Below are 25,378 nucleotides of genomic sequence, written 5' to 3'. Positions count from 1 at the left end.
GTGCAATTTTTTGTTCTAGTTCTGTTAAAAATGCCATTCATAGTTTCACAGGGATTGCATTGAATCTGTAGATTGCTTTGGGTGGTATAGTGATTTTCACAGTGTTGATTCTTCCACTCCAAGAGCATGGTATATTTCTCCATCTGTTTGTATCACCTTTAATTTCTTTCATCAGTGTCTCATAGTTTTCTGCATACAGGTCTTTTTCTTCCTTAGGTAGGTATATTCCTAAGTATTTTATTCTTTTTGTTGCAAGGGTAAATGGGATTATTTCCCTTAATTTCTCTTTCAGATATTTCATCACTAGTGCATAGGGATGCAAGAGATTTCTGTGCATTAATTTTGAATCCTGCTACTCTACCAAATTCATTGAATAGCTCTAGTAGTTTTCTGGTAGCATCTTTAGGATTCTTTATGTATAGTATCATGTCATCTGCAAAGAGTGACAGTTTTACTTCTTGTATTCCGATTTGAATTCCTTCTATTTCTTTTTCTTCTCTGATTTCTGGTGCTAAAGCTATAGTAATCAAGAGAGTTTGGTACTGAAAAAAACCAGAAACATAGATCAATGGAACAGAATAGAAAGCCCAGAGATAAATCCATGCACATATGGTCACCTTCTCTTTAATAAAGGAGGCAAGACTACACTATGGACAAAAAACAGCCTCTTCAATAAGAGGTGCTGGGAAAGATGGACAGCTACTTGTAAAATAATGAAATTAGAGCACTTCTTAACACCATACACAAAAATAAACTCCAAATGTATTAAAGACCTAAATGTAAGGCCAGACACTATCAAACTCTTAGAAGAAAACATAGGCAGAACACTCTATGACATAAATCACAGCAAGATCCTTTTTGACCACCTCCTAGAGAAATGGAAATAAAAACAAAAATAAACAAATGGGACCTAATGAAACTTAAAAGTTTTAGCACAGCAAAGGAAATCATAAACAAGATGAAAAGACAACCCTTAGAATGGTAGAAAATATTTGCAAATGAAGCAACTGACAAAGGATTAATCTCCAAAACTACAAGTAACTCATACAGCTCAATATCAAAAAAAAACAAACAACCTAGGGGCTTCCCTGGTGGTGCAGTGGTAGAGAGTCTGCCTGCCGATGCAGGGGACGTGGGTTCATGCCCTGGTCCAGGAGGATCCCACATGCCGTGGAGCGGCTGGGCCCGTGAGCCATGGCCACTGAGCCTGCGTGTCCAGAGCCTGTGCTCCGCAACAGGAGAGGCCACAACAGTGAGAGTCCAACGTACTGGAAAAAAAACAAAACAAAACAAAAAAACAACCTAAACCAAAAATGGGCAGAAGACCTAAATAGACATTTCTCCAAAGAAGATATACAGATTGCCAACAAACATATGAAAGGATGCTCAACATCACTAATCATTAGAGAAATGCAAATCAAAACTACAATGAGGCATCACCCCACATTGGTCAGAATGGCCATCATCAAAAAATCTACAAACAATAAATTCTGGAGAGGGTGTGGAGAAAAGAGAACCCTCTTGCACTGTTGGTGGGAATGTAAATTGGTACAACCAATATGGAGAACAGTATGGAGGTTCCTCAAAAAACTTAAAATAGAACTACCATATGATCCAGCAATCCCACTCCTGGGCATATACCCAGAGTAAACCATAATTCAAAAAGATATATGCACCCCAATGTTCATTGCAGCACGATTTACAATAGCCAGATCATGGAAGCAACCTAAATGTCCATCAACAGACGAATGGATAAAGAAGATGTGGTACATATATACAACGGAATATTACTCAACCATAAAAGGGAATGAAATAGTGCCATTTGCAGAGATGTGGATAGACCTAGAGACTGTCATTCAGAGTGAAGTAAGTCCGAAAGAGAAAAACAAATACCATATGCTAACCCATATATTTGGAATCTAAAAAAAAAAAAAAAAGTTTCTGATGAACCTAGGGTCAGGACAGGAATAAATTAACAGATGTAGAGAATGGACTTGAGGACATGGGGAGGGGGAAGCTGGAATGAAGTGTGAGAGTAGCATTGACATATACACTACCAAATGTAAAACAGATAGCTAGTGGGAAGCAGCTGCATAGCACAGGGAGATTATCTCATTGCTTTGAGACCACCTAGAGGTGTGGGATAGAGAGAGTGGAAGGGAGACGCAAGAGGGAGGGGACATGGGGATATATATATGCATAGAGTTGATTCACTTTGTTTTACAGCAGAAACTAACACACTGTTATAGAGCAATTATACTCCAATAAAGATGTTAATATATATATACATATATATGTATGTATATATATACATATATATATATATATATATATATACACACACACACAGTGTGGGGAATATAGTAACTATGTAATATCTTTGTATGGTGACATACAAAGATAGCATTACTGTGGTAATCATTCATAATTAGAAGTACTGTGGTAGTCATTTTGAAATGTATAGAAATATCGAATCATTATGTTGTGTAACAGGAATTTGAATAGTATTGTAGATCAATTATACTTAAAAAAAAACCCCACAGAAACTTAGGTCATTTTTTGTGTTTATCAGAGGTGGGAGTTGGGTAGGGAAAATTGGATGAAGGGGGCCAGAGTAAAAACTTCTAATTATAAGACAAGTAAGTACTAGAGGTGTAAAGTACAGCATGATCAATATAATTAACAATGCTGTATGTTATGAAAGTTGTTAAGATAATAAGTCCTAACTGTTCCCATCACAAGGAAATCTATTTTTAAAATTTTGTGTCTATGAGATGTTCACTAAACTTATTGTGGGAATCATTTCATGAGGTAAATAAGTCAAATCTTTGTTCTGTACCCCTTAAACTTATCAGTGTTGTATGTCAATTATGTCTAAATAAACTGGGGGGGGAATTTCAAGCTATTGAAAAGTCTTTAATGGTTATAATAGTAAGGAGTTTAAAATGATTATTCACATTGTTAGGCAAGATTGAGGAAAACAAGTACTTCATCCTTATACCACTATTAGTTAATATTTATATAAGGTTTTATCATAAAATTCTCCTTTCACCAATAAAATCAGATTAATAAAATTTCTTTTTACATTGTTTTGTCTTGCCCTTTTATTCATAACTAATATTTCCCTGACAAGAAACAATCAATTAATGTTTTAAGTTCTAATTTCAAAAGCTCAGAATTCTTAGGAAGAATAAGATCAACTCACATAATCTATAGCTTTTACAATGTTTTCTTGTTTCTCTGATGTGCAAGAAAATGGGGAAACTCTGTGGGTATGTGACATTTTTTCTTTTATGAGGGGCCTCAGCCTCCAGTCTAATGGTATCAAAACATCACATTCTCAAGTAATATGCCTGGACAAATAGCAGTTAGGGCAAAATGTCTTACTGTGTTTATTTTGATTATTACCAAATTACCAGTCATAGATAAATTTCACTTTACAGAAAATATTTGACAAAAAAATGGTTCTTATCACTGGTATGGCAACATACAATTTCAGATTTTTTTTTTTAATGGGGAGGATATTATCCTACAGAAGATGATTAGGAGAGCATGCCTGGAATTCTATGGTGCAAAGCACTGAAAACAATATTAGAGACTGCTGGGGGACACAGCAATATGGATCAACTTCACCACTACCTCCTTACAAGGCACTAATTAATGTGTATGTGATTATTTAAGTACTTTTGATATGTGATAAGAGTTTCAAATTTGACCCAACTTGTAAGAGTATTAATGTGAAGGCCTATACACTAAATCTGAAATTTATCTTAGTCAGAAAGCAATGCATTTGATAGAAGTATAAGAAAAAAACACTTTTAAAAATGAGTTTGAGAGGATGGGAGTCAAGATAGTGGACTAGGAAGATGTGGAGTTCGTGTCTCTGCACAACTAGGGCACCTACCAGGTACTGGTGGGGGAACGTGGACACCTGAGGGGATGGGAGGAACCCCTGAGCAACCAGGTAGGACGTGGGGGGTATGGTAGGGAGGAGGAGAAGTAAGAGTGGGACCGGGACTGGCACCCCTGAGGGGCGGCTGGGGGAAGGGAGGGGCTCCCACACCTGGAGGGACCCACCTATGGTTAAGTGATAAACAAGGATTGAGGAGACCCTTGCGAGAGCGGAGGATCAGAAGGAAACATGGTTAGTGTTTACCCCACCCATTTGGGCCCTGGGGAACCTGCTGAGGTCCCAGGCCTGATCCTCTGCCCACCAAGGCACTCTCCAACTATGTGGCTCCTGAGGGAGTGAGAGGGAAGGGGAGAAGGTAAAAGCCAGCTTGACAGGACCAACACCCCTGAGGGGCGGCTGGGGGAGGGGAGGGGCTCCCACACCTGAAGGGGCCCACCCACAGTTAGGGAATCAACAGGGATTGGGGAGAACCTCGGGAGAGTGGAGGATCAGAAGGGACAATGGCCAGCGTTTCTCCTGCCCACTTGGGCTCCGGGGAGCCTGCTGAGATCCTGGGCCTAATCCTCCACATTCCAAGGCTCCCTCCAGCCATGCTGAGCCTAAGCCCTGCCCCCACACCCCCACCCAGGGCCTTACCTCTACACACCACACTCCAAAACCCTCTCTGACCCCCTCCAACTACGCTGGGCCTAAACCCCACTTGAACACCCCCAATTAGAGTCTTTCCTCCAAACTCCGCACTCTGAGGCTCCCTTCCCAGGCCTTTCCCAGCTGAGGGAGTCCTGAGCTTAGGCCCCACTCTGCTTTAAACACCACATGTGCCTAAGCTCCACCCCCCACAGCAAGGCCTTTTCTGGTCTTTTTTTTTTAGGTTGTGGTTCTGTTTTTCCTCATTGTTGTTGATTCATTTATATTTTTATTTTTTCTAAAAATTTTTTTATTCTTCTAATTTTATTTCATTTTCTTTTTTTTTTTCTTTGCTGTGCAACACAGCTTGCAAGATCTTGGTTCCCAGGCTGGGGGTTGGGCCTGAGCTCCTGTGGTGGGAGCGCTGAGTCCTAACTGCTGGACTACAGAGAATGTCAGACCCCAGGGAATATTAATTGGATTGAGATCTCCCGGAGGTCCTCATCTCAGCACTGAGACCCGGTTCTACACAACTGCTTATAAACTCCAGTGCTGGGCACCTCAGGCCAAACAACCAGTAAGACAGGAATACAGCCTCACACTTCAAAAAAAAAAGTGAGATTACAAAAATATATGGTACAGATGAAGGAGCAAGGTAAAACCCTAAAACACCAAATAAAAGAGGAGGAAAGAGGCAACCTACCTGAAAAATAATTCAGAGCAATGATAGTAAAGATCCAAAATCTCTGAATGGAGGCAAGGATTGAGAAAATACAAGAAATGTTTAACAAAGGCCGAAAACAACTAAAGAGCAAACAAACATTGATGAAAAACAAAAATTGAAATGAAAAATACACTAGAAGGAATCAAAAGCAGAATAACTGATGCAGAAGAATGAATAAGTGAGCTGGAAGATAGAATGGTGGAAATGACTGCCAATGAGCAGAATAAAGGAAAAAGAATGAAAAGAACTGAGGAAAGTCTCAGAGACCTCTGAGACAACATTAATCACATTAATATTCAAATTGTAAGGGTCCCAAAAGAAGCAAAAAAGAAAGGGTCTGAGAAAATATTTGAAGAGATTATAGTAAAAAACTTCCCTAATGTGGGAAAGGAAATAGTCACCCAAATCCAGGAAGCACAGAGAGCCCAATGCAGGACAAACCCTAGGAGAAACACACCAATACACATATTAATCTAACTAACAAAAAGTAAATTCAAAGAAAAAACAAAAGCAGCAAGGGAAAAGCAAAAAGTAACATACAAGGGAATCCCCATAAAGTAATCAGCTGATTTTACAACAGAAACTCTGCAGGCCAGAAGGGAGTGGCTGGATATACTTAAAGAGATAAATTGGAAAAACCTACAGTGAAGATTACTCTACCCAGCTAGGATCTCATTCACACTCAACAGAGAAATCAAAAGCTTTACAGACAAGCAAAAGTTAAGAGAATTCAGCATCACCAAACCAGCTTTACAACAAATGCTAGAGGAGCTTCGCTAGGTGGGAAACACAAGAGAGGAAAAAGACCCAGAAAAACAAACCCAAAACAATTTTAAAAATGGTAAGAGGAAAATACATATTGATAAATACCTTGAATGTAAATGGATTAAATGCTCCAACCAAAAGACACAGACTGACTGAATGGATACAAAAATGAGACCCATATATATGCTGTCTACAAGAGACTCCCTTCAGACCTAGGGACACATACAGACTGAAAGTGAGGGGATGGAAAAAGATATTCTATGCAAACCTAGGGACACATACAGACTGAAAGTGAGGGGATGGAAAAAGATATTCTATGCAAATGGAAATCAAAAGAAAGCTGGATTGCAATACTCGTATTGGATAAAATAGATTTTAAATAAAGAATGTTACAAGAGACAAGGAAGGGCACTAAAAAATGATCAAGGGATCAATCAAAGAATAAGATATAACAATTATAAATATTTATGCACCCAACATAGGAGCACGTCAATACATAACGCAAATGCTAACAACCTTAAAAGAGGAAATTGACAGTAACACAATAATAGTAGGGAACTTTAACACTCCACTTACACCAATGGACAGATCATCCAAACAGAAAATAAATAATGAGACACAAGTTTAAATGACATTATAGACCAGATAAATTTAATTGATATTTATAGGACATTCCATGAGAAAGTGGCAGAATACACTTTATTCTCAAGTGCACACAGAACATTCTCCAGAATGGATCATATCTTGGGTCACAAAGAAGCCTTGGAAAATTTAATAAAATTGAAGTTATATTAAGCATCTTTTCTGACCAAAATGCTATGAGATTAAAAATCAATTACAGGTTAAAAAAAGTGTAAAAAACACAAATACATGTAGGCTAATCATTATGCTACTAAATAATGAAGAGATCACTGAAGAAATAAAAGCAGAAATAAAAAAAATACTAGAAAGAGATGATAATGAAAACACGATGACCCAAAACCTATGAGATGCAGCAAAAGCAGTTCTAAGAGGGAAGTTTATAGCAAATAAATCTCACCTCAAGAAAACAAGAAAAAGCACAAATAAACAATCTAACGTTACAACTAAAGCAACTATAGAAAGAAGAACAAAGACAACCCAAAGTCAGTAGAAGGAAAGAAACGAAAAATATCAGAGCAGAAATAAATGAAATACAAATAAAGAAAACAAAAGCCAAGATCAATAAAACTATAAGTTGGTTCTTTGAGAACATAAGCAAAATTGATAAACCTTTAGCCAGACTCATCAAGAAGAAAAGGGAGATGATGCAAATCAATAAAATTAGAAATGAAAAAGGAGAAATCACAACAGATGCCACAGAAATACAAAGGATTATAAGAGACTACTACAAAAAACTATATGCCAATAAAATGGACAACCTGGAAGAAATGGACAAATTCTTAGAAAGGTACAATTTTCCAAGACTGAACCAGGAAGAATTAGAAAATATAAACAGACCTATTACAAGTAATGAAATTGAAACTGTAATTAAAAATCTTCCAACAAACAAAAGTCCAGGACCAGATGGCTTCACAGGCAAATTCTATCACACATTTAGTGAAGAGCTAACACCTAAACTTATCAAATTCTTCCAAGAAACTGCAAAGGGAAGAACGCTCCCATATACATTCTGCGAAGCCACCATCACCCTGATACCAAAACCAGAAAAACATACTACAAGAAAGGAGAGTTACAGACCAATATCATTGATGAATATAGACACAAAAATTCTCAACAAAGTACTAGCAAACAGAATCCAACAACACATTAAAAGGATCATACACCATGATCAAGTGGGATTTACCCCAGTGATGCAAGGAGTTTTCAATATATGCAAATTAATCAATGTGATATATCACATTAACAAATTATGGAATAAAAACTGTTTGATAATCCCAACAGATGCAAGAAAAGCTTTTGTCAAAATTCAATACCCATTTATGACAAAAACTCTCCAGAAAATTGGCATAGAGGGAACCTACCTCAAAATAATAAAGGCCATATATGACAAACCCACAGCAAACATCATTCTCAATGGTGAAAAAGTAAAAGCATTTCCACTAAGATCAGGAACAAGACAAAGATGTCCACTCTCACCACTTTTACGCAACAGTTTTGGAAGTCCTAGCCATGGCAATCAGAGAAGAAAAAGAAATAAAAGGAATCCAAATTGGAAAAGAAGAGGTAAAACTCACTGTTTGCAGTTGACATGATATTATATATAGAAAATCCTAAAGATGCCAGCAGAAAACTACTAGAACTAATTAATGAATTTGGTAAGATTGTAGGATACAAAGTTAATGCACAGAAATCTCTTGCATTCTTATACACTAACACTGAAAAATCAGAAACAGAAATTAAGGAAACAATCCATCACAACAAAAAAAAATAAATGCCTAGGAATCAACCTACCTAAGGAGGCAAAAGACCTGTACTTAGAAACTATAAAACATGGATGGAAGAAATCAAAGATAACACAAGCAGATGGAGAGATTACCATGTTCTTGGATTGGAAGAATCAATATTGGGAAAATGACTACAACATCCAAAGCAATCTACAGATTAAATGCAATGCCTATCAAATTACCAATGGCATTCATCACAGAATTAGAAGAAAAAAATTTACAATTTGTATGGAAACACAAAAGACCCTGAATATCCAAAGCAATGTTGAGAAAGAAAAATGGAGCTGGAGGAATCAGGCTCCCCAACTTCAAACTATACTACAAACCTACAGTAATCAAGATAGTAGGGTACTGGCACAAAAACAGAACTGTAGATCAATGGTACAGGATAGAGAGCTCAGAGATAAAAGCACACAAATATGTTCACCTAATTTATGACAAAGGAGGAAAGAACATACACTGGAGAAAAGCAGCCTCTTCAATAAGTGGTGGTGGGAAAATTGGACAGCTACATGTAAAAGAATGAAATTAGAACACTACCTAACACCACACACAAAAGTAAACTCAAAATGGATTAAAGACTTAAATGTAAGACTGTACACTATAAAACTCTTAGAGGAAAACATATAAAGAACACTCTGACATAAACCACAGCAAGATCTTTTATGACCCACCTCCTAGAGTAATGAAAATAAAAACAAAAATAAACAAATGGGACCTAGTTAAACGTAAAAGCTTTTGCACAGCAAAGGAAACAATAAACAAGACAAAAAAACAACCCTCACGATGGGAGAAAATATTTGCAAATGAAGCAACATACAAGGGATTAATCTCCCAAATATACAAACAGCTCATACAGCTCAATATATATATATATATATATATAAAACAATTAAAATATGGGTGGAAGACCTAAATAGACATTTCACCAAAGAAGACATACAGATGGCCAAGAGACAAATGAAAAGCTGCTCAACATCACTAATTATTAGAAAAATGCAAGTCAAAACTACTGTGAGGTATCACTTCACACTGGTCAGAGTGACCATCATCAAAAAATCTACAAACAACAAATGCCAGAGAGGGTGCAGAGAAAAGGGAACCCTCTTGCACTGTTGGTGGGAATGTAAATTGATAGTCATTGTGTAGAACAGTATGGAGGTTCCTTAAAAAACTCAAATTAGAACTCCTATATTATCCAGCCATCCCATTACTGTACATATACCCTGAGAAAACCATAGTTCAAAAAGACACATATACCCCAATGTTCATGGCAGCTTTATTTACAATCGCCGGGACTTGAAAACTACCTAAATGTCCATCAACAGATGAATGGATAAAGAAGATGTGGTAGATGTATATAATGGAAGATTACTCAGCCATAAAAAGAAATGAAACTGGGTCATTTTTAGAGATGTGGATGGACCTAGAGTCTCATACAGAGTGAAGTAAGTCAGAAAGAGAAAAAGAAATATAGTATATTAACACATATATGTGGAATCTAGAAAAATGATACAGATGAACCTATTTGCAGGGTAGGAATAGGAATGCAGATGTAGAGAATGGGCATGTGGACACAGGGGGAGAAAGGGAGGGTGGGATGAATTGGGAGATTAGGTTTGACATAAATACACTACCATGTGTAAAATAGATAGCTAGTGGGAACCTGCTGTATAGCACAAGGAACTCAGCTCGGTGCTCTGTGATGACCTAGATGGATAGGGTGGGGGTGGAGGAGGGAGGTCCAAGAGGGAGGGGATATATGTATATACATAGCTGATTCACTTCATTGTACCACAGAAACTAATACAACATTGTAAAACAATTATACTCTAATAAAAAAATGAGTTTTATTATTAAACATTAATAATTATTATCCTCTTTTGTAAGCCATAGCTTTTCTTGTTCATATTATAAGACTAAATAGCATAGACAACTTTACCTTCTAGAATAATAGTACATTAACAAAATTAAACTCCTGAGTTATAATGTAGAACTCTTGGCTACATGTTTCAATGAACTGCAGAACTTTAAAATTACTGTTTTTGTCTCCCTTCCAGAGATTTTTATTTAACAAGTTTGGAATGAGGCTTGGGCATTGGGATTTTTAACTCTCTCCAGGGTTTCTAATGTGCTTCCAAAGTTGAGAACCACAAGTTTAAAACATTGTTTAAGTTTCACAGATATATTTACAAATTACTAAAACTACAGGAGCCAAGTAGTTTACATAGCTGTACTCTTTCCTAGCAAATGGTTTTAGCCAGCATTGTGTAAATTCCTCCACAATGTATACAGAGACATATACTACCTTTCAACTTGGGAAAGGAAACACAATATTCCACCCTGCTCCCAGAAGACACAATATTCCTGAATATCTCTTGAAGACTTAAAAAAAAAGATATGTATAATTATAATATTGACAAATGTGATAGAATTGTGAATACTCCTCCTTGAGACTTCAGCACATTTGTTTTGGAGTGAGTAGAAACCTAGTCTCATTTATGGCATTTTATATAGTCTCACGTACCTAGGGGCACTGGGAATACATAGAGAAACTTCTTCACCTTGAAATGTTGGTCTATAGATTAGCCCTGGCAAAAATGTGGCAGTTGGGATGAAGGGCATTTTAGGTTTATGAATGCTAAAATGGGTCATATGCTTTGGAATCTGACCTATCAATTATCTGTTGTATGATCCTGGGCAAATTACTTCTCTAAAACTCATAATCTGTAATGCAGAGAGAATAATAATGTGTACCAGCTTAGGCTAGTACATAATAAGCATTTACTCATATCCAATATAAAACATTATGATTATTAACTTTAATCGGATAAATAATGGTCAGTTTTACTTATCTTCTTCTTTTTTTTTTTTTTTTGCAATACGCGGGCCTCCCACTGCCGTGGCCTCCCCTGCCGCGGAGCACAGGCCCCGGACGCGCAGACCCAGCAGCCACGGCTCACGGGCCCAGCCGCTCCACGTGGCATGTGGGATCCTCCCGGATCGGGGCACAAACCTGCGTCCCCTGCACTGGCAGGCGGACTCCCAACCACTGCGCCACCAGGGAAGCCCCTATTTATCTTCTTATAGTGTAAGCACTAGATACTTTTCTAGTTCATACACCTTATTCCACAGATGTTGAAACTGATAGACAAAGAATAAACGGCCTGCTAAAGAACACAACCAGTGAGGACTAAAGTCTAAATGGAGACATTATTCTTATGGCTTCTACTGAATTCATCTATGATAACATCTTGGCAGTTTTCTATTTTAATCCCTTTTTTCATTATTGAAGATGAAAGATTCATGATCATAATTTATGTTTATGCAAACCTCCATAAAATCTGCTTAAATGGTTATATAGCATTACCCAAATGACCAGCACAAGGGAAAGTGTTTTCTGAAAATTTTTTTTAAAGATTTTGAAAAATAACAGAAAGCTACAATAAAATTCAAATACACACAACATCAAATGTAAATCAATCTGTCTAAACCAAACATAAAGAGACATGACTACTAAATGTAATATGGTATCCTAGGTAGGCTATTGGAACAGAAAAAGGAAATCAGGGGAAAATTGAGGAAATCTGAATATAGACTTTAGTTAGTAATAATGTATCTATATTGGTTCATTAATTATAACAATAGTACCATACTCTTATTTGGGGAGAACTGAAAATAGGTATTCTGGGACTCTCTGTACTAACTTCACAATTATTCTGAAAATATAAAACTGTTATAAAATAAAAAATTTCTTTTAAAAATGTAAATCATATTCCTCCACCAATAAAAAAACATTCTCAAATGTTTATCTTTAACAACGTTTATTTTTACATTCAGACATTAACAGCTAACTCAAGGATATAGAATAAAAGAATTGAATGCAAGAATGTAAAAAGATGTAAAGTGTAATGCAATGTGAAAAATAATAATTTACAAATCTTAGAAGAAATCAATCAATCAACCAACTAACCAACCAAAAGGCAATAACAACCCTAAATCCTTTATACATATCCTAATCCTGATGTGCATTACTGTTGTCACCAACATTTATTGCATGTTGGCATTCCATGGTACTCATGTTCATTTTCCTGAGCAGGTTGGCTCCTTAATTATCAGCAATAGTTCTTTCAACTAGAGATATGTCTGGAAGATCTGGCCCAATATTAATTTTAGGGGTAAATTGTGAAATCAAAGTTAACCCCATAATAAGGTTTAAATATAAGTCGGGTTGGGTGAAAAATTCAAACAATGAACAAAACTGAAAATTAAGAAATCATTAAGCAAGATTCATAAATCCCAAAGGGTCCAATGGTAGACTTCAAGGCATCCATAGATCTCCTGAAGTTGCACATGTATGTTGCATCTGTAGTGTTTATCAGCTTTTAAAAGAGTCCGTGGATTCCCGAGTATTAGTGAATCATTAATTTAATATCTTTTTCAGTTTCAAATTATTTCTGTATCTTTAACACCTACCACTAAATTTTGCATTTAGTGCACAACCTTGAAAATTTTGTTGAATGAAGGAGCAAGTAAATTGATCAGCAGGATAAAATAAAGAAAATTCTATGTTGGGCACAAATGTCACATTTTCCTTCCTCTAAATACTTGCAGCACTATATTTTTATCCCTCAAGTCATCTTTGATATTCAAGTCATCTTTGGATACTCATTCATCTTTGTATCCATCATCAATATTTGTACACTAAGATTGAAAAGCAACTTTTAAACAAGGGACCTTGAATTAATGTTTTATACCCAATCCTACTTCTGCTTGTCACATTAATCCAATAATTGATAAAGTAATGTCATCCCAGAACTTATGAAATTGTATCTTTAGATCCTCTGAAATCTGGCTAAAAATGAGAAGAAACTAGTTAATGGCTGCAAAAAGAAAATAAAAAGCTTAGCAAATGAGGCTAAAATTACTCAAACCTCAAAACTGTTCTTTTAGTGCTGCTTTAATCCAGCTGTCACTTTTTGTTTTGATGGCAGTCTTTAGTACAAAATAAAAAAATAGTAGATTCTCACTAATCAGTGAGTTCATGGACTAGAATAAGTCCCCTGAATTAGCTCTACTTTTAACCAGGACTTTGAGAAAAAAGCTCTAAATTTTGAAATGAAAAGCTTTGTATTACTTATTTGTAATTAGTGTGCAATTGATCTCGTCCAAGCAAACAAAAGAAAGAGTAGGAAACTTTTCAAAATTGAACTTGGTAAATGAAGAACCTACACAAAGTAGTCATCAAAGACAAATTCTGTGTATGTTGCGTGTGCACACAAAGTCAGTTTTAAGGAATCTCTTCACACATTAAGTCCTAGAACAGTTAAGCGTGTATTATTTGTTTTGTTTTGACCCCATTCCCTCTGACACATGAAATACAGAATAAGAAACCTTTAGTTTAACCAAACCAATCTCTTTAATAAAAAATGAATTTCTGATTATTACTTTGTTTTTATTAACATATGACTTTACAAGATATGCAGTTATTTTGATATATTTTATTATGGTACAAAGTCACCCACAGATTCCTAAACACATCAAGCTCCTTTACTCCCCTGGGCCTTTATTGTTGCTGCTTATCTGCTTAGACTGCCTTGTACCACTTCTCTGGAGTAATTTCCATTTTCTAAATAGAAATTTTTTCTATTTTTTATTTCCATAGAAATGGTTTCCATTTTCTTCACAGCCTAGCCATCATCTCTGCTCCATGCCTGTGTATAAATTCTTCCCTCTGCTTTCCTCAATTTTTTTTATCAATAAATTGAAGTATATCTTCTGCCCATTATTTATTTTTTGGGTTGCTTGTTTTTTGATATTGAGCTGTATGAGCTCTTTGTATATTTTGGAGATTAATTCCTTGTTGGCTGCATCAATTGCAAATATTTTCTCCCATACTGTAAGTTGTATTTTCATTTTGATTATGGTTTCCTTTGTATGCAAAAGCTTTTAAGTTTATTTAGGTCCCATTTGTTTATTTCTGTTTTTATTTCCATTACTCCAGAAGATAGATCCAAAACAATATTGCTGCGATTTATGTCAAAGAGTGTTCTGCCTATGTTTGCTGCTAAGAGTTTTATAGTCTCTGGTCTTATATTTAGGTCTTTAATCCATTTTGAGTTTATTTTAGTATATGGTGTTAGAGAATGTTCTAATTTCATCCTTTTACATGTAGCTGTCCAGTTTTCCCAGCACCACTTATTGAAGACATTGTCTTTTCTCCATTGTATATTCTTGCCTCCTTTGTCATAGATTAATTGACAATAGGTGTGTGGGTTCATTTTTGGGATTTCTATCCTGTTCCATTGATCTATATTTCTGTTTTTGTGCCAGTACCATACTGCTTTGATTATTGTAGCTTTATAGTATAGTCTGTAGTAAAGGAGGCTGATTCCTCCTACTCTGTTTTTCTTTCTCAAGATTGCTTTGGCTATTCAGGGGCTTTTGCATTTCCATACAAATTAAAAATAAAATTTGTTATATTTCTGTGAAAAATGCCATTGGTAATTTGATAGGACTTGCATAGAATCTGTCAATTTCCTTGTGTAGCATGGTTATTTTGACAACATTGATTCTTCCAATCCAAGAACATGGTGTATCTTTCCATCTGCTTGTTTCAGCATCTTATAGTTTTTGGGATACAGGTCTTTTGCCCCCTTAGTTATATTTATTCCTAGAAGTCATATTCTTCTTGATGAGATGGTAAATGGTACTGTTTCCTTAATTTCTCTTTATGATCTTTTGTTGTTAGTGTATGCAACAGATTTCTGTGTATTAATTTTGTATCCTGTGACTTTACCAAATTCATCGATGAGCTCTAATAGTTTTTGGCAGCATCTTTAGGATTTTCTATGTATAGTATCATGACATCTGCAAACAGTGACAGTTTTACTTCTTCCTTTCCAATTCAGATTACTTTTATTTCTTTTTCTTCTCTCAGTGTTGTGGCTAGGACTTCCAAACTATGTTGAATAAAATGGTTGAGAGTGAACATCTTTATCTTATTCCTGATCTTAGAGGAAATGCTTTCAGCTTTTCACCATTGAGTAAGATGTTAGCTGTGGATTTGTCATATAAGACTTTTATTATGTTGAGTTATATTCTCTCTATGCCCATTTTCTGGAGAGTATTTTTATCATAAATTGGTGTTGAATTAGGCACCTACTGAGATGACCATATGATGTTTATTCTTCAACTTGTTAATGTCACAATGATCGATTTGCAGATACTGAAAAATCCTTGCAGCCCTGGGATAAATCTCACTTGATCATGGCGTATGATCCTTTTAATGTATTTTTGGATTGGTTTGCTAGTATTTTGTTGAGGATTTTTGCATCTATGTTCATCAGTAATATTGCCTTGTAATTTTCATTTTTTGTGGTAAATGTGTCTGGTTTTGGTATCTGGGTAATGTTGGCCTCATAGAATGAGTTGGAAGTGTTGCTTCATCCGCAATTTTGTGGAACAATTTCAGAAGAATAGGTGTTAAATCTTTTCTAAATGTTTGGTAGAATTCACCTGTGAAGCCATCTGGTCCTAGACTTTTGTTTGTTGGAAGTTTGTTAATCACAGTTTCAATTTCTATACTTGTAATTTGTCTGTTCATAGTTTCTATTTCTTCCTGTTTCAGGCTTGGGAGATTGTACCTTTCTAAGAATTTGTTCATTTCTTCAAGTTTGTCCATTTTTTGGCATATAGTTTCTTGTAGTAGTCTCTTTGGTCCTTTGTATTTCTGTAGTGTTGGCTGTAATGACTCATTTTTCATTGCTAATTTTATTGATTTGAGTCCTCTCCCTCTTCTTCTTGATGAGTCTGGCTAAAGGTTTATCAACTTTATCTTTTCAAAGAACCCGTTCTTTGTTTCATTGATCTTTTCTATTTTTTCTTAGTCTCTATTTCACTTATCAGAACCACCCAATCCAAAAATGGGCAAAACTTCTAAACACACATTTTTGCAAAGAAGATATACAGATGGCCAAAAAGCACATGAAAAGATTCTCAACATTGCTAATTATTAGAGAAATGCAAATCAAAATTATTATGAGGTATTACCTCACACTGGTCGGAATGGCCATCATCAAAAAGTCTACAAACACAAGGGAACCGTACTACAGTGTTGGTGGGAATGTAAATATATAAGTTCATTTATGTCATTTTTTATATTCTACATATAAACTATATTGTATGATATTTGTATTTCTCTGGCGTACTTCACTTACTATGATAATCTGTAGGTCCATCCATGTTGCATAAATTATTATTTCATTCTTTTTTATGGTTGAGTAATATTTCATTGTATAAGTATGCCACATCTTCTTTATCCATTCATCTGTCAGTGGGCATTTAGGTTGCTTCCATGTTTTGGCTATTGTAAATAGTGCTTCAATGAACATTGGTGTGCATGTATTTTTTTCAAGTTATGATTTTCTGCAGATATATGCCTAGGAGTGGGATTGCTGGATCATATGGTAGCTCTATTTTCAGTTTTTTTAAGGAACCTCCATAGTCTTCTCCATAGTAGTTGTACCAATTTATTGATACAATACAGAATTAGACCCACAGATATAGAAAACAAACTTATGGTTACCAAAAGGGTGAGAGTGAGGGGAGGGATAAGTTCGGAGTTTTGGATTAACCTATACACACTACCATATATAAAATAGACAACAAACCAGGACCTACTGTGTAGCACAAGGAACTATACTCAGTATTTCATAATAACCTATAAGGGAAAAGAATCTGAAAACAAATATAGATATATGTATAACTGACTAACTTTTCTGTATATCTGAAACTAATACAACATTGTAAGTCAACTATACTTTAAAAAAAAAGCTATAAGGGTATGCTGTACAGCACAGGGAATATAGTCAATATTTTATAACAACTTGAAATAGAGAATAATCTATAAAAACTTTGGATCACTATGTTGTACACCTGAAACTAATACTGTAAATCAACTATACTGCAGTAAAATTAAATAATAATTTTTTTAAAATTTGAAATATCCTCAGATATACAAGGTAAAGATAAGGATAAGTGGAATACTAAATCCCCAAACATTATTTTAGTGTATTTAGCTTCAACTTTCTCCCATACTAAACATTTTGGGAGTTCTGTTATTAAGAGTGGAATGGTGTGTTTCATATTTTAACCCCTTTTCCCTTAGTGTCAGGAAAATATACAATTATTTAAAAAACTAGAAATAATACCAGCAACAAAGGCCATTAGTATTCTAAAACCTGGATATTCAGATATTGATCAAGTTGATTATAAAAACTATGTTATGTTAAAAAAAATTTTGACTAATTTTCCTAATTCAATTGGACAAGATTTGTTTAGAAGCCAGGAATATTAAGGATCTTCATTTCATGGCTGCATAAAGAGTGACCTGGAATATAGGGTGATTTGTCTAATATCACATAGTTACCTTGTAGCATTGCTGGGGTATCATCTGGGTGAGCAGTAATTTCTAGCTTAGAATTAGGGTACCCATTTATATGACATTTCCCTGAACAGTGTGGCTCTGGGTCCTGAATGTGGAGAAAGCTCATCAAAGATCATGATGTGTACAATAATGCTGACCATTTTAGATTGACCTGAATGCCATGTTTTTACTCTCTTCTCTGGGCCAATGAGATGGTGATTGGGGCAAGGATGGTAACAACTGCCATCAGAATTTGTTCTTTCTCTGAAGTTTCAAAGAACCACATTTTATACATTATATATTTCAGATTATATTTGAAAACTGAAGCTTGACTGAATAAAGTCAAAAAAAATTGAAGTATAGTTGATTTATAGTATTATGTTAGTTTCAGGTGTACAGCAAAGTGATTCAGTTATATAGATATATTTTTTCAGATTATTTTCCATTATAGGTTATTACAAGATACTGGATATAGTTCCCTGTTATACACAATAAATCCTTGTTGCTTATCTATTTTATGTATGGTAGTTTGTATCTGTTAATCCCATACTCCTAATTTACCTCCCCACTTCTCTTTCCCCTTTGGTAACCATAAGCTTGTTTTCTATGTCTGTTTTGTATATAGATTCATTTGTATTATTTCTCAGATTCCACATATAAGTGATATCATTTACCTTTGTCTGTCTTACTTAACTAAGCGTAATATTCTTTAGGCCCATCCATGTTGCTGCAAAGGCAAGATTTCATTATTTTTTATGGCTGAGTAATATATATATATATCACATCTTCTTAAGCTAATTGTCTGTTGATGGGCACTTGGGTTGTTTCCATGTCTTGACTGTTGTAAATAGTGCTGTTATGAAAATTGAGGTGTATGTATCTTTTTGAATGACAGTTTCTGTGTTTTCTGGATATATGCTCATGAATGGAATTGATAGATCATACGGTAGCTCTATTTTTAGTTTTTTAAGAAACTTCCATTCTGTTTTCCATCATGGCTACAACAATTGACATTCCCACCAACAGTGTAGGTGTTTTCTTCAATTCTTGATCATCTGGATGGCTTTTCACATTTCAGACCATAGTTTAGAAGTCACTTCATCAGGAAGCCTTCCATCAGGAAGTTAGGTATCCCTGGTATGAATTTTATTCACTGCATTTACCCTTTTCCAATAGCTACTATGCTTTATTTTATTTTATTTTTCCATTATCTGTCTCTGTTGCATGATGTGAAGCTCTAGGTGAACAAGGATCCATGTCTTACTATTATATCCCCAGCACCTACAGGAATCTTCCTACATGTAGTAGTGTCTCAATAAATATTGAAGTAAAAATAAATTTAACCACTTCTTTTAAAACCTCAGAATATAAATTAATATGGCTTTTGAATTAGATATTTGAAATGTACTTCATTTTCTTTAACTGTTCTTTTTCATAAAAGGGATATCCTAAAAAAATAAATTTAAGCAAATAATAATTTGCCAGAAACTTGCCTAAGGTATTCCTCCAATTCTCTTTCACACTACTTTTTCTGTCACATTAAAAACAACCGCATAAAGAAACAAAACAAGCTAAGTCAAGTTAAATGAGTATGTCTGAGCAACTGCACCTGCCTCTTGGGAACTTCTAAGTGTTGCCTGGGAGAGCTGTGTACCAGGAGCCAGGACACAGCAAAATGTGGACAATAGCTACCTTCTTACTGACACTATCCATTAAAATATTATGATATCTATGTGAATAGGTATGTAGGAGGACATGCATAGCCTAAAATCACCAAAATTATACCAAATACTTCAATTTTAAAAGTTACTTCAGTTAGGTAAGTGTATTATTAAAATAAAAATCAAGCCATGGTAGAATATCATTTTTTTAGTATAAAGTAAAACATTTCACTATGCAATTACTTTCTGTCACAATATTAATAAAGAGTATGTTCTCACTGAAAGGAGTTAGAAATATTTCAGAGTATTTTGAACCAAATATCGAAAGTGGTAAGATATTAATTTATTATATGAGATTAAAAGACAGTTGGAGACAGACATTTGCATGTTTAACTAAGTGCCTGACTCTCCAGTGACTATTATGATGGCAGCAGTGGATCCTAACTTCTTATACCAGATCATTTCAGTCCACCTTTTACATAGTCATGCATGGAGTGTGGAGTACTTTCAGGAGGAAAACCCAAACTAAAGCAAATCTTACCCAGTAAGATTCCCATTTTTTCAATAGGTAGGCAAAGGCAGACTATGGATTTCTAGAATTATAAGGACTTTGGATGTGATTCTGAAAGCTATCAAGAGTATGGGACTTGATCATGCCTATTTTGTTTTTTGTGATAACCCTGTGTCTTTTCACGGTGCCTGGAATGGAAATAGGTGATCAATAAATATACATGTGTTAGATAAAGTAACAAAACTTAAGTAGTACATTGGCATATTATATTTCTGAGTTAGAATATTAATATGGGCTACAGGATGAAGAATGACTTTAGACTTATGATTGAGTGAGAAAGACTATAGACTAAGCAACTTCTTAGTTGAATTTGAGTGGTAATGTTGATGTAAAGGAGGAGACTTGTTAGAGAGAAATGTAGGTGGCAAATTGATAGGACTTGGTGACAGACTGGATGTAAAAATTTTAAAAAAATAGAGATTTATAAAGGAGGATGCCCCAAACACTGGATTAATGTGTTGAGTGTTATGGATTGAAATAAGGGTTAAAGGAGAAAGTCCTTTTGGGTGGAACTAAGATGGTAGGATATTGTGAGTTAATTTTGGATGGGAGAGTTAAATGTGAGTTAAATTTGAGTTGGGAGATATCAGCTTTGAAGTGGTTCTAGAAACCATAGCTGTGTCAGACTTATCAGAGTGTGTAACATGGAGATAAAAAGGGCTGGGTGAATAATTTTGAATAATATGAATATTTAAAAGATTCACAATCAAAGTAAAACCAAGGATCTGAAGCCAGGTCAAGAGTCTGAAATTTTAGGGCAGACAGGTAGGTGTTGTAGGTGAGAGCAAAATGGAGGGACCAAACCAGGAAACAGGAGGTGCATAAGAAGTCAAGTTAGGAAGTGTGAGACAATGAATAAGGAGACCTTAATAGTAAAACAAACCTGTTAGGACAACAGTCAGTCCCTTAGCAGAACTTAAGGGTCTGGAGAAAGAAGAAAACAGGTAGAAGGACATGCATGTTGTGGTGAGCAAAGTCAGGGGCTTCTCCTAACAATGGGAGACCAAATTCAAAAGATGTCCTGAAAGAAGCAGCCCATCTTGAGAGTTTGTCTGCTCAGAGTGCCCTGAATCAGGCTCACTGAGTCTGGCAAACATAATCTAGCCACTGACATTTTTCCACATCAGCAAGATGAGAACATGAAATGGATGGCATGGCTATCTAAACTAAGTTAGATGACATTAGTTTCTTGATCTTGGAAGGAAATCACAGACATTTTTTTTTCTTCTTCCTTTTGCGATACGCAGGCCTCCCACTGCTGCGCCGCCCCCCACCCCCCGCCCCGTTGCGGAGCACAGGCTCCGGACGCGCAGGCTCAGCGGCCATGGCTCATGGGTCCAGCCGCTCCGCGGCACGCGGGATCCTCCCAGACCGGGGCACGAACCCGTGTCCCCTGCATCGGCAGGCGGACTCCCAACCACTGCACCACCAGGGAAGCCCCTACACAGACATTCTTAATGTCTTAAGCCTCTGAAGAATTTTCAATCTACTAAACACAGTATTAAGCTCACATTTTTGTATCGCTCCTTTGCCCAAGTCATTTCAACAGAATTCAACACAAGGAAAAAAAATCCATATAATAAAAACAACTTATGTTCAGAAACTGGACTCTGAACACTGCAATCACTTAGGAAATAACCCGTCAATTCCACCTCCTGAATCTCCTTCTAATTGGCTTCTCTTCTCCATTCCTACTGTTCCAACCTTAGCTGGGGATCTCACTCTATTACTTGGACTATCACACTAATATCCTAACTTGTCTATCATCCCAATCTTCTCTGCTATCTTGGTATCCTGTACATTTCTTTATTTTAGCATGTAATAATAGACTCCTGAAATTCTACTGAAAAGATGAAAAGGATATATCTTTGGAAATCCAAACAAATCTTTGGAAACCCCTAAATTCACTACACCAAAGCATCAGAAAATTTGTCCCAAAAATGTTTATCTAAGAATGGGACAGAATGCAGCCTATGTGGATGTGCAGTTGGTAAACAGCAATCTAAGCTCACTGACTAGCTCCCTACACTGCAGCACAGGTGATTTAAATGCATCTCTTGGTGAAAACATTTTACTCTGTATAACAACTCTGAGCTCACTTGTGGATAGTTGAGACTGTGAGTGCAAGTTTTATGAATACCAAGGACGAATATTATAGCACTTTCTTGTTTATGTATTTCCCACCTCATCTAAATATACATTGCATGAAGGGAGGGACTATGTCTATTTATTTTTCTGTGAGAAATAGTAGATTTTCAATAAATGTTAAATGAAGGAACCATATACCTGAAATTCAATTACAATGTCTAAACAATCAAAAAATGTTCATTCCCTTTTTTCTCTGCTTTTGAGAAGAATGACAGTGTAACATCTTCCTATTTTAAAATGTATGAATACTAAAGAAAAAGATTTACTTCATTCAATATTGAATTATTTCACTTATTTATTCATTCCCTCACCAAATATTTGTTGATTTCTTAATATATGCTACACATTGTTCTATGTTTTGAGGATACAGGAATATATACGATAGATGAGTACTCTGCTTTTATGGTGTTTTCATTCTTATGGAGACACATAAGATAAGCAAATAAATAAATAAGCAAATAAGATAAGCAAATAAATAAAAATCCCATACTACCACATATTTATATCTTTTAAAATGCCTCTCTATTCTTTTATAAACCTGGGAATGATTTAGATATGGGGGCTGAAGTCACCAAGGAAGAACTGGCGTGTCCTGCCTTTTATTGTTGCCATTACACAGTACAAAATTTGAGCTTTGTAATTTCAGATTTTGTAGATTTTTCAAATCCTTGTTGTTTTCCTAACCTATTTGTATAAAAGGCATTGCCAAATGAATAGCTAAGATAATTTTTCGTTTCTGTGGACTGGAGGTGTAACTTTTTAAATGATCAACTTTGCCAGGAAACTGAGAGGTATATTTTAAAAGGTCTTACTTTTGTAATAGAGACCACATCTTAGCTGAGAAAACTGAAGGGAAAAGATATATAGTGATGTGAAAACTACTCTGTAGAAGTCAGTAAAATTTAATCAGAGACCATTTTTTGCAATGACACAAGTCAGCCTACTACTGTAAAATCAGTAGGGAAAAAAATGACTCCTTCAATGACAAAATATCTCTTTTTATAAATTTAGAAAATGTCATACCTGCCAGAGTTGTCACAATTAATTATGGCAAACTAGGAAGATTGAAAATATCTTGATAGTTTCTCACAACTAGTCTCCTTCTGAATAATTTCTTCTCTACATATTCTTCAAGATCCAGCTTTTGTGAGCTCTTTTTTTGAATCCTTCTCTCAAAACATTTAGTCCTTCCTTCCTCAGTTACCACTGTACTCTATATATTGTTCAACTAATTTATAAATCACATTGCACTTTAATTTTTTTTTTTATAAACCTTCCTCCTATTCTAGATTGTAAACTTCTTGTGTCCATGTAAATCTTTAATCCTCAGAAGTTACCTTTCTGGATTGAATGGAATACATAACTACAGTTTATTTTCTACATCTGCATAACCAAGCATATTACTGTAAAATGATTTTTAAAAATTTTTATTTTATTTATTTTTTTATACAGCAGGTTATTATTAGTCATCAATTTTATACATATCAGTATATACATGTCAATTCCAATTGCCCAATTCAGCACCCCCCGCCCCCCACGGCTGTCCCCCCTTGGTGTCCATACGTTTGTTCTCTACATCTGTGTCTCAATTACTGCCCTGCAAACCGGTTAATCTGTACCATTTTTCTAGGTTCCACATATATGCCTTAATATACGATATTTATTTTTCTCTTTCTGGCTTACTTCACTCTGTATGACAGTCTCTAGATCCATCCACGTCTTAACAAATGACCCAATTTCATTTCTTTTTATGGCTGAGTAATATTTCATTGTATATGTGTACCACATCTTCTTTATCCATTCATCTTTCGATGGGCATTTAGGTTTCTTCCATGACCTAGCAGTTGTAAATAGTGCTGCAATGAACATTGGGGTGCATGTGTCTTTTTGACTTATGGTTTTCTCTGGGTATATGCCCAGTAGTGGGATTGCTGGATCATGTGGTAATTGTATTTTTAGTCTTTTAAAGAACCTCCATACTGTTCTCCATAGTGGCTGTAACAATTTACATTCCCACCAACAGTGCAAGAGGGTTCTCTTTTCTCTGCACCCTCTCCAGCATTTGTTGCTTGTAGATTTTCTGATGATGCCCATTCTCACTGGTTTGAGGTGATATCTCATTGTAGCTTTGATTTACATTTCTCTAATAATTAGTGATGTTGAGCAGCTCTTCATATGCTTCTTGGCCATCTATATGTCTTTTTTGGAGAAATGTCTATTTAGGTCTTCTGCCCATTTTTTGATTGGGTTGAGCTGCATGAGTTGTTTATATATTTTGGAGATTAATCCTCTGTCCGTTGATTTGTTTGCAAATATTTTCTCTCATTCTGAGGGTTGTATTTTCATCTTGTTTATGGTTTCATTTGCTGTGCAAAAGCTTTTAAGTTTCATTAGGTCCCATTTGTTTACTTTTGTTTTTATTTCCATTACTCTAGGAGGTGGATCAAAAAAGATCTTGCTGTTATTTATGTCACAGAGTGCTCTTCATATGTTTTCCTCTAAGAGTTTTATAGTGTCTGGTCTTACATTTAGGTCTCTAATCCATTTTGAGTTTATTTTTGTGTATGGTGTTAGGGAGTGTTCTAATTTCACTCTTTTACATGTAGCTGTCCAGTTTTCCCAGCACCACTTATTGAAGAGACTGTCTTTTCTCCATTGTATATCCTTGTCTCCTTTGTCATAGGTTAGTTGACCATTGGTGCATGGGTTTATCTCTGGGCTTTCTGTCTTGTTCCATTGATCTATGTTTCTGTTTTTGTGCCAGTACCATATTGTCTTGATTACTGTAGCTTTGTAGTATAGTCTGAAGTCAGGGAGTCTGATTGCTCCAGCTTCGCTTTTTTCCCTCAAGATTGCTTTGGCTATTCGCAGTCTTTTGTGTCTCCATACAAATTTTAAGATTTTTTGTTCTAGTCCCATAAAAATGCCACTGCATTGAATTGCATTGCAAATTCAGGGATTGCATTGAATCTGTAGATTGCTTTGGGTAGTATAGTCATTTTCACAATATTGATTCTTCCAATCCAAGAACATGGTATATCTCTCCATCTGTTCATATCATCTTTAATTTCTTTCAATAGTGTCTTATAGTTTTCTGCATACAGGTCTTTTGTCTC

At 35.5% G+C, this 25,378-nt stretch overlaps 1 protein-coding gene across 2 annotated transcripts in view; it reads right to left on the bottom strand.

Annotated features, from left to right (window-relative positions):
• Positions 1-25,378, bottom strand: part of GUCY1A2 (guanylate cyclase 1 soluble subunit alpha 2) — a 426,619-nt gene that overhangs the window by 74,479 nt on the left and 326,762 nt on the right. The window contains exon 9 of one of the 2 annotated variants that reach the window (XM_060157938.1): positions 4,182-4,198. The exons of the other annotated variant lie outside the window; for it this stretch is intronic. Coding sequence (XP_060013921.1) covers positions 4,182-4,198 — 17 coding nt within the window. The remainder of the gene's footprint in view (positions 1-4,181; positions 4,199-25,378) is intronic. 2 annotated transcript variants of the gene reach the window in all.

This window comes from Lagenorhynchus albirostris, chromosome 9 (assembly GCF_949774975.1).
Source record: "Lagenorhynchus albirostris chromosome 9, mLagAlb1.1, whole genome shotgun sequence".
Classification (NCBI taxonomy): domain Eukaryota; kingdom Metazoa; phylum Chordata; class Mammalia; order Artiodactyla; family Delphinidae; genus Lagenorhynchus; species Lagenorhynchus albirostris.
The sequence above is the reverse complement of the archived record's forward strand: the minus strand, read 5'-3'. Positions and strand labels throughout refer to the sequence as shown.